General features: G+C 30.8%; 1 protein-coding gene across 1 annotated transcript; it reads left to right on the top strand.

Moving 5' to 3' along the window:
* Positions 1-1,556: 1,556 nt before the first annotated feature.
* Positions 1,557-9,133, top strand: HELRODRAFT_190525 (hypothetical protein). The gene is made up of 18 exons (XM_009014349.1): positions 1,557-1,681; positions 2,550-2,634; positions 2,985-3,060; positions 3,237-3,329; positions 3,498-3,618; positions 3,825-3,946; positions 4,092-4,216; positions 4,400-4,475; positions 4,656-4,748; positions 4,965-5,069; positions 5,377-5,580; positions 6,282-6,432; positions 6,737-6,841; positions 7,088-7,260; positions 7,417-7,545; positions 7,700-8,171; positions 8,295-8,387; positions 8,531-9,133. The coding sequence occupies exons 1-18, from the start codon at positions 1,642-1,644 to the stop codon at positions 8,602-8,604; spliced, it is 2,337 nt and encodes a 778-aa protein (XP_009012597.1). The 5' UTR covers positions 1,557-1,641; the 3' UTR covers positions 8,605-9,133.
* The last annotated feature ends 1,258 nt before the right edge of the window (positions 9,134-10,391 follow it).

The following is a 10,391-nucleotide window of genomic DNA, read 5'->3' as shown; positions in this document are numbered from 1 at the left end:
TTTTTATAGAAGTCTATTCATTTTAAAATTATGTGAGACAAAACCAAAATGTGTTTCGTTATCTTTATTTGCTTCTGTTACATTTTGTTAATGATCAGTCAAATATTGTTTTTTGTTATCAGCCAACATTTACGCCATCTTATTTTTTGCGCAGTAGCAAGATTTTGATCACTTTCATTTCTTTATCTCTTCAGTTTCTTGCCTGTTTGTAAAAAATTTTTGAACAATTATATTTCTTTAATCAACGTTTGGCTGCTTATAATAGTTGCTATTATATAGATATTATTGATTATTCTTATAATCTATTTTTCTATTTCTGCTTAATGTTAATCTGACGCTACTACTATTATCTTTATTTACTTTTTTTCGGAATCAGTCGAAAAATGTTCGGTGTGCAGTTAGATGGAGGTCCAACATCTCCGCCTGTTCCTCACTGCCTTCTTTCTCTTCTTTTTGCCATTCCTACTGTTACAGCTTCTTGATCTTTTTCTGCATTTCTCAGCGCAAAGCTTCTCTTTTGTCTCCTAATTTGAAAAAAATTTCTGTAACATCTAACAAGTATTAAATTTTTATGAAACTTGCCTTGGAATTCATTTTACTTATTTTTTTTATTTTTGTGATAAGCTGTTAACGTTGTTATCGAATGATTCGAAATGACGTCATTCGCAAATATTACTCAAGCAAAGAATAATATGAATATTCACTTTATTTCAAAAAAAATGTTTTGTTCGTGAATTTAGTCATTTTTGTTTTTTTTTTACAATGTAATGATTAGTTTGGTTGAAAAATTCTTAACTCCATCTAAGAGGAAGCGTTTTTTAATTAAACTCGCTATCATATTTTGTTAACAAATGTTAGACAACCGTTCAACTTTTTTGGCAATTTTTTTCATTAAAAATGGTTTTTGACAAAGTATCGAAAAGTACTGAAGTATAATCTTTTAAAAAATTTACAACCACAGCGTCATATAAGTGAAAGAGTTCCAGTTGACAGTGTATGACCGTTGTGCGCCATGGATATGTATAATGATATATGTATAATATATATATTTGATTACAACCGAGATTATACTGACTTAAGAACATAAATGAAATTAACCTGCGGGAAACGTACATTGTGTACATAGATATCTCGACGTAAACAGGATTTTACATCGAGACATATATGATTTTAATACTCATTAAACTTTTTCACACAGGCCTAGCCTTTATCTATCGATCACCTGACTAACCCACTAAGTCATCATCTAGTCTATCAATTTGCCGTTACTTCATTTTATACTCCATCGTCAATTACATTTCTTTTATTTGTCTTATTATTATTTATTTTATTCTAACATATTTTATTTTTCATGTTTTATCATTTCTCTTCCTCACTTTTTGTATTTATTTTCTCACTTATTTGTTTAATTTTGTTTCACTGCCTTGCATGTTGTTACAGTTTCTGCGTCTGTCAGATCCTGATTTTTAAAGAATAATAAAAAAAAAAAAATTGTGAATTGTAGGAGCTGTATATAAAAAATGTAGCGTCACACAATTAGTTTGCACATCTCTGAAATTATTTAATTTTCGACAATTTTTCTTCCAAAAGTTTCTCATTTGTCCGTCAAGTCCAATCTAAAGTTATTAAAAATATTAAATTATGTTTTCGAGTAAAACGGCCGTCTTTGATCGCTTGTTGGGTAAGTTTGTTTTTAAATATTATTATAAATAAATTTTTGTTTGTTTGTTCCCATATCACCTCATGACTATGACCACTGATTTCATCTTTCTTCTTTTCTTTCACCTCTTCAGTCTTTCTTGTGCCTATCACCTGATTTTTTAATTGTAATTGGTACACGAACTGTCTTTTTCATTTCTCTTACCTATTTATAAAAATAAAGTTATTTAAATTTTCTAATTAATTTAAATGTCTTTCATTTCATAAGTATTATATTATAAATAAAAATAAAAAGATGTATGTATAATTTATAATACTATAATTATTATAATATAATTGTATAATTAATAATTGTATATTATTTAGTTTTAGTAATTATATTATATAATTATAATATATATTATAATTATATATATATTTATTTTATTTATATCAGTATTATTTAGTTATTTTACTAAAAAATTCTTTAGTCTAGTGTGTAGTGCTAGTCTTTATTAAAAATGATGAAGAAATTAGTAAAGAGTTTACTAATGATAACTAATGATAATGATAATGAAATAACTAATGATTAATCATTAATTTAATACCTTAGATATTAATGCATGATTAATTGTTAACATATAAACCATTAATGAAATGATTGCAAAGTATATATAAAATTAAATTTAAAAACTATCTACATCCATCTAGCTAGCACAGCTAGTTTCTAGTATCTGGTCATTTATTTTTGTTAAAATATTAAGTTAATTCAGGTGTCCATGCTAAGTCTAAGTATTGACCAAGTTGAGTGCAATCTCATCTTTCTTTTTAATATTTTTTTATTTTCTTGCTATACTATTTAGTATCGAATATAACAATTAACTTAAAATGTTGTAACTTCAATGTTTAAGACAAAGCTACTAGCAAATTGCTGTTGGACCCTGATTGGGACTCAACACTGCAACTGTGTGACAACATCAGACAAGGAGATGTCCAGTTGGTATTTCTTCTTTTTTATTCTGAAAATCAAACTCTGGAAACCATTTCTCCCTGTCAGATTCAATTTTTATTGAAATGTTCAAACTGTTTCAAGAAGTTAAGATATTTTCTATATGTATTTTTGCATGGTATGGTTGATTAGAACGACTTCCATATGCCTTTTAAATTGGTTTTGTCTTACAACTCATTCTGTTTATTAATTTAATTTATTTATTAATTTATTCATTCTTGGAGGATTCAATTATCACCACATAATATCATGTTATTAATTAATATAATCATTACATAGTAATATTAAAATATTATGACTTGAGAATAGCTATTCTTAAATGGCTATATTATTTCAGACCCTCATATGCACTGAATGCAATAAAAAAGAAAATTGAGAATGAGAATCCCCATGTCAGCAAATATGCCCTTCATGTATGTTGTCTAATTATTGTTTGTTTAAAGTTTCATATATTTATTTCTTTAATTATAATTTTACAGTTTATTATATATCATAATATAATTGAAATTTTTTTTATTTCATAATTATTTATTCATTTAAACTTGTTAGAAATAAAAAAAGGTATATAAATTGATGAAAATACAACCAGGTTCTGGAATCAGTTGTTAAGAATTGTGGTTCCATTGTACACATCGAGATGGCCACAAGAGACTTCATGGATTTCTTGAAAGATCAAGCTAGGGTAGGATTTGCACACCTTGATAGAATGAACAAGTTGAAATATTTTGTAATGTATGCTAAAGTATAAATCATTAACATTAAAATCTCTCTGAAAAATTTTATAAATTCAATAGTAGCTAAAACCTGTATAGAATCAATTTTACATCCAACTATATACTTTTTTCTTTAGAAAAGACAAGAGCCAGTGAAAAATAAAATAGTGGAGTTGGTTCAGGTTTGGTCACATGCATTTAGAAATGAACCAAGTTATAAAGTTGTACAAGATGCCTACAATGAAATGAAAAGGGAAGGTATGTAGGCTTGATAAACGAATGGTAAAAACACGCGCGCGCTCGCGCGTGCACACCAAAGTTTCATATATTTATTTGATAGATATTTTCATTCAGTTATTCATCTATTTGTGGGTTTTCATCTAAAATTACAATTAAATAATTTGTTGTGTCAGTTCATTGCAATTGGTTTTATTTAATTAGCAACTCAAATTGATCTTTGAAAGGGTTCGCCTTTCCGACGCTGAAAGAATCAGATGCCATGTTTTTGGCAGAAAAGGCCCCGGAATGGAGGGATGGTGAGTTGTGCCACAGGTGCAGAGCTGCATTCACCACTTTCAACAGGAAGGTTGATCAATTTATTTCGTCCACTCGTTGATTTTTTTTGTGTTCATCATCTACTGAATTTCAAAAATATTTTGTTGAATTATTTATACAAAAATGTTTTTTGATAAAATGTATGATTATGTTGTTATAAAATGTTTGTCTGACAGCATCACTGCAGGGCCTGTGGACAGGTCTTTTGCCAGAAATGTTCCTCCAAGACATCCATCATTCCAAAGTATGGAATCGAGAAGGAAGTGCGAGTTTGTGATTCCTGTTTTGAACAGATCAGCAAGTTAGATATTTGTTTTTACTGGAAATCTTATCCTTTTTTCACACACATAATTTGATTGGACAGTTCAATGTTTATTTTCAATAAATTTTAGTATTTTGTGGTAAATTATTGTGTAATGATAATTTTCAAATTTTTAAAAAATTTCTTTTTTTAAAACCAAGTTTTTTCAATTACGTTAAAAAGGCCTGCTAGTTCAGCAGAGAAGAAAGATGAATTGCCGGCAGAATATCTGTCCAGTCCTCTCTCCAAACAATCACAAGTTCGTTTTTTATTGCTGAAATATTGCTAAAATATTCTTCGGCTGTTGGTTACATTTTACCAAACAACATTTACTAATCTTCAAAACAAATAATAATATAAGTTATTGATTTTTGTTTTTTTGCCATATAAAAGTTTAAATTAAATTTTATAAAAATGTGGTGAAATTACCGTTTGACAGGCTCCACCAAGTCGCACAGAGGCAGAAATTCAAGAGGAGGAGGAACTACAATTGGCACTTGCTCTCTCTCAGAGTGAAGCTGAAGCCAAAGAGGTCAGTGTAAATTTTTATACACTAAAACCACACCCCTAAATCTGATTTCATCTGATGAATTAATGATAAATCTTTAATTACTCTTACCTAAGTTAAACTTTTCTGTTAACCTCATCATCATCTTACCTATATTTTTCCCTTTTTACTTGGTCATATTTCTAAATTAATGTGATGGTAAAAATTATTTTAAAAAGTTGCATTTTAACACACAATTAGAAACAAAAGCAGAGAGCTTCGTATGGTTTCAGTTCCTCGAATGCAGCGAGCACTATGTCATCTTCAAGCAACAAACCTACCGAAAGTCTCTACTCTGTGCCTGTGGTTTGTACTCATTTTGTGTGTTTGTTTTTCTGCTTTGCCAGCTAACTGCATGTTTTTATTATCTGACCAACCAACTAGCTGATTGTTATCTTCCTTTGCTCACTGTATTGTTTTATTTCATTATATAGTTCCTTAAAGCTTGTTGTTTTGCAACATTGGTTAAATTTTTATTTTTTAAACTCTGAATTTTTATAACCAGACCCTTCTAGTTAATTTTTTCACTGAAAAACTTCTTGTGTGAAAGTTCTATAGGAAGATTGCATTACTTCTTGCAAATCAATGTAAAAAAAACTGAAATTAAACACAGAAACAGTCGCAACAGCAGCCACAACAGCAACCAGTGATGGATACCAGTGACATGGACCCTGAACTTGCTCGTTACCTCAATCGCAACTACTGGCAGCAGAAAAGTTTCGAGATGAAGAATCCGAGCGTGGCCACTAATGTCCCCGTTACTCAGCCATCTGCTCCTCTTGGCTCCATCACTGCAAACAACAAAAAGATTGAAGAAGTTTGTCTGTTTGTTGTTTTTATCTATTTATTAATTCATTTTTTGTCCGTCAGACACAAAGAATGTAACAAAAGTTACAATGTACATAAATAATAAATGAAAATAGTATGTAGACAAATAATTAATTAGTTAATTAATTAAGATTTGCGTTTTGATTTAACACTCAATCAAATGTGTGGTGAGTTATTGTGTGAATTTATAAATCTCTAAACTATAAAATTAATATTTACCATGTTGAATATTGAGTACATTTTGATATGTGACCTTACCAAGAGTTGGGCCCTCATCAGTTGTTTTAATTTTTAGTTTATTTCGCACTTGCCATTTGAAAATTTCACATAGCAGTATGTATTTTAACTGATCTGTGTTATGTCTAAATGATTTTGTATTTGCATTTAATTTGTCATCGGCATCGTTAGCATGCAAATTTTGTTTATCCCACCGTTGAATCATTCTGCTTTGAGAAGAGAGGATATCTCACTATATTTATTTTAAAATAACTGGCCAGTAAACTAAACAAATTGTTATTTGGAATTTTTATAACTAATTTAATTTATCAAATGACCTTTTTCTATTTTTTTTACATAAAATCCATTTTAATGTTTCCATTTATACTAATTAATCAGTTAAATAGACTTACATGCTAATATTTTATAATTTTTTACATGCTAATATTTTATAATTTAAAATCTTTTTGTTAGAATGGCTTGAGTGAAGCAGCAGTAGCAGCGGTGAACAACGCTGATGAACAACAGAAAGGAGAGGACGAAGAGGAGAGGGAACAGTTTTTGAAGGCATTGAGTAGCAGCATTGAAATATTTGTCAACCGAATGAAGAGTAATTCACAGAGAGGTGAGTGCGATTTGTGTGTGCGTGTGTGTGAGTGGGAGAGAGAGAGAGATATTGCTTGCTTTTTTATCCACATTAGCTTTTGTTTTGAACTCTTTCCTTTCTTCAATCAATCATCATCTAAAATGTTCTTAAATGCCAATGAAATGAGATAATTTTAGCTTGTTGATAGCCTACATACCACTTGTTAAATGAGGCAGATGTTAATTTGTATGCTTAAAGATAAAATTATTTGTGGTTTTTCAATTGTATTTGAATTGACATTTAGTGGATGAAGCATTTACATAGACGAGTTTAACGTTGCCAGGTAGGAATATAACAAATGATTCATCGGTGCAAACACTGTTCATGACATTGAATGCCATGCATCCAACATTACTCAAGTACATCTCACAGCAGGAGGATAACAGAGGTTAGTGCTATTGAATTTAAAAATATATTGTATTGTATTTTATTGTATTGTATTGAATTGTTTATAAGTATAGCACTTTTCATGAGTTGACTTCAACATTTTGACAGAGGTACAGCAATAATCTTTACTTTTTTAATTGGAAAATTAGCATACTTTCTGTAAATGTAGATCAAAATTACAGATGATGATGATCGTATTATTCGTTAAATAGTCTGTACAAGACTGCAATCATTCTCTCATCATCAGCTCATTATGAGTCCCTGCAAGATAAGCTGTCACAGTTGAAGGATGCTCGAGATGCTCTCGACGTCCTGCGGGAGGAGCACAGAGAGAAGACGAGGCGCAAGCAGGAGGAGATGGAGAGGCTGCGACAGATACAACTGGCTCAAAAACTTGAGATCCTCAGACAGAAGAAGCAGGTCAGTACATTTTTTTTGCGTAGTGATTTATAAAATTTTAATTTCATGCACGAACAAACTAGAAGGGGTTTTAAAAGAAATATGATTTGTAAATTTACATAAGATTGATATTTACGATTTGTATCCACACATTAAGTTATGATAACTTGCCGGCAGGTGTACCTGGAGTACCAACGACAGATGGCCCTGCAGAGGATGCATGAGCAGGAACTGGAGATGAGGAAGAGGTTGGAAATGCAGAAGCAGGAACAACAGATGAAGGCCATGCAGTACGGCTTCCCACAGGTCTGTCTGATCATTTGATTACTAGGCATTATTAAAATTATATAAATTTGTTATAAAACATTCAAGATTCAAAAATTAAATTTTCATCACTTATAATTTGTATCAACGTATTTAAAATGTTTAGTTATTTTTTTTATTAATAAACATTCAACAGGGTTATGCAGCTCAAACAATGCCACCTCAGCCAATGATGTACCAGCAAATTCCTGGACAAGTTCCATATGCTGTCAATCAAATGCAAGTCCCACCCACTCAAGCACAGCAGCAGCAGCAACAACAACCTTATCTTAATAATGCTTATGTTCAACCAGGCGTGGCGCACCCACAACCACAGCAACCAAATGTTGCAGGATACCAGCCACAAATGCCGCTACATGAGTACCCTGCTGCTTCAACGCTGCCACAACAACAACCAATTGTTCCTCCTGCTATTGTTAGGCCGGGAATTAATGCAGTTGCAGAGGCACAGCACCAATACGCTCAGCAACCACCCAACATAAATGTCGCCAACGCACAGCTGCCACCCACCTTCCAACAACAACAACAACCCAACGTTGCTGGTTATGTTCCTCAACAGGTCATGCTGAATCAGCAACAGCAGCAACTTGCCTATCAACAACAACCCGGTTAGACTCTTAAGAAATCTTTCTGATGAATTCTTTTCCATATGTTTTATACCGGAAATTGAAAATATTTTCTAGTTGATAAAACAATAATATTGTAAAAAATCAAACCTTAAATGACAAAAGGTATGTTGCAACAAGCAGCACCACAACAAATGGCCGCCTACCCTCTTAACTACTCACAAACTACAAATTCCTTACCTGATCCACAACAGCAAGGTTATTTTCTAATATTCTTCTTCCAGATTATTTAAAAATTAATTATTTGGAGTTTCATTTGTACTATTATTAATAATAGTGTTTTTGTATTTTGTAGTTTCTATTTAATTATCAAAAAGTGTTGTTACGAAATAAAATTACAGGTAACTATTATTCCAATGGACTGGCTCAGCATCGGCCAGGACCAAACGAAGCAGAACTCATCAATTTTGATTGACATTTCAATTACGCCATTCTTTGATTCAATTACAATAACAGGTGATGATGATAAAGTTTTGATGATCGTAATGTCTTGCTTGATTAAATGAATTTTGATGAATCGTTAAATTTATCAAATTTTTTTTTATTAACTTAGTTTTGTTTTAATTTCTGACTTAAGTCGATGAATTGACACATTCATTTCATTTGATACAACGCTAGAATAATTATAAACTGTAATCAAATCTGTCCTCGCTTAAAATCGACATTTTTGTTGTTCACGCAAACGAATATATATTATGTACTAAGGTTTTATATTTTCTTATGAAAACTTGCAAATATAAATTCCCTGCTATATGCACCTAGTCTGTGTGTATCTTGACTATTCTTCGATCGATTCATGCTAATAATATATGTATTTTATGTAAGCGTATTTATGTATATGAACGACTTTAAAAACAGGCATAAAAAAGTCCAATATACGCGTTTTGAACGTCAATAATTTTGTTGGATGAAATGATGTTATTTTAATTTACGTTTCCACAGATATGTTGAATATTACTATATGAATTTCATTATAATTTCATTTAAGAACCTTCGCAATTCGTGCGTTAATCAAGTCAGTTAACGTAGCAGTTAAGTAGATGGAAAAAGAATTTTTTAAACGAACTTATGCAGAAATCTCTTAAAATTTTCCGAATTTTAATTTCTTTGTTGAGAAAAGGAAAAGACGTGTAGTATAGTTTCTATATTTTTCTCACAAAAACGCTTCATAATGTAATATAAATGAAAGTAATTAATTCTCACAAGATACAAATGAATTTTCGTTCGATGAAAATAAATAAAATTTTATATAAAATTAAATAGCATGTAATATTAACTAAAAATAGCTAATGGAAGGTGGCGAAAGCTTCTTTGCATTATATTATTGATAAATCCTTTGGCTTGAAGTATCTATTTCGGACATGCATTAATTTGAGAATCATAAAATAAGATATATTTTGAAGTGGGATGAAGTTATTCTGAAGTGTCATAAAATATATTTATTCACAGGCAAACATTTATGACGAACAAAACAACACTAAACACATTAATGCATACATTTATTTGTAACAATAAAGCACATGCTGATTATGGCCGGATCATACTGGCTTGAACGAGAGTTAAATAGAAGAATGTGAGTGAATGAAGTTTGTGAATAAAGTAACACAGCAGCAGTCATCATCGCAACTTGTCTAACACACTACTTTTGTGTCGTTAGAATTTTTATGTCGCTTGGTAGTTAGTATGTCTTCATTTTGTGTGTTCGATGTTGTTTTGAAAGAATTAGTTTGTGAAATTCAGGCGGGTACGTGTGCAGTGCATATTCATAACGATGTACAAGACTGATCTTATAATGGATATGTATTTCATTGGTAACGTGACTTCATGTAGACATCAATTATAAAATTCAGCAAGACACACAAATTGTTAGATCTTAATACGCACTTTTTTTTACATTTTTACGAGTTTTATATAGTAGAGTTACATATTGTATTGTATAGTATAGATATTATATATTGTTAATGATTTTCTTAACACTAGATATGTAAAATTTATACTAGATATGCTTAGAGGGGAAACTTATTTTTATTTTGATTGCTATTGGAAAAATAGGCTTATTCGATTCTCTCCAGTTGTCAGCGTTCACCGACTTGTCTATGTGATATAAATAACAACCGCTATCGCATTTAATTGAGATCAGAGTACAGAAATCCATGTGTAGGAATGCATAAACATAAGCAAGTGTGTGTGTGTGTGTGTGTG

The sequence above is a fragment of the Helobdella robusta genome (genome assembly GCF_000326865.2).
Source record: "Helobdella robusta unplaced genomic scaffold HELROscaffold_13, whole genome shotgun sequence".
In the NCBI taxonomy this organism is placed as follows: Eukaryota; Metazoa; Annelida; class Clitellata; order Rhynchobdellida; family Glossiphoniidae; genus Helobdella; species Helobdella robusta.
The sequence above is the reverse complement of the archived record's forward strand: the minus strand, read 5'-3'. Positions and strand labels throughout refer to the sequence as shown.

What these genes read in the sequence shown, in the direction of transcription:
- HELRODRAFT_190525 (XM_009014349.1), top strand. Translation starts at nt 1,642, where the DNA reads ATGTTTTCGAGTAAAACGGCCGTCTTTGATCGCTTGTTGG. An exon ending in ATCAGACAAGGAGATGTCCA is followed by an intron (nt 2,635 to 2,984) that starts GTTGGTATTTCT and finishes ATATTATTTCAG; the next exon opens with ACCCTCATATGCACTGAATG. An exon ending in TGCCTATCAACAACAACCCG is followed by an intron (nt 8,172 to 8,294) that starts GTTAGACTCTTA and finishes AAATGACAAAAG; the next exon opens with GTATGTTGCAACAAGCAGCA.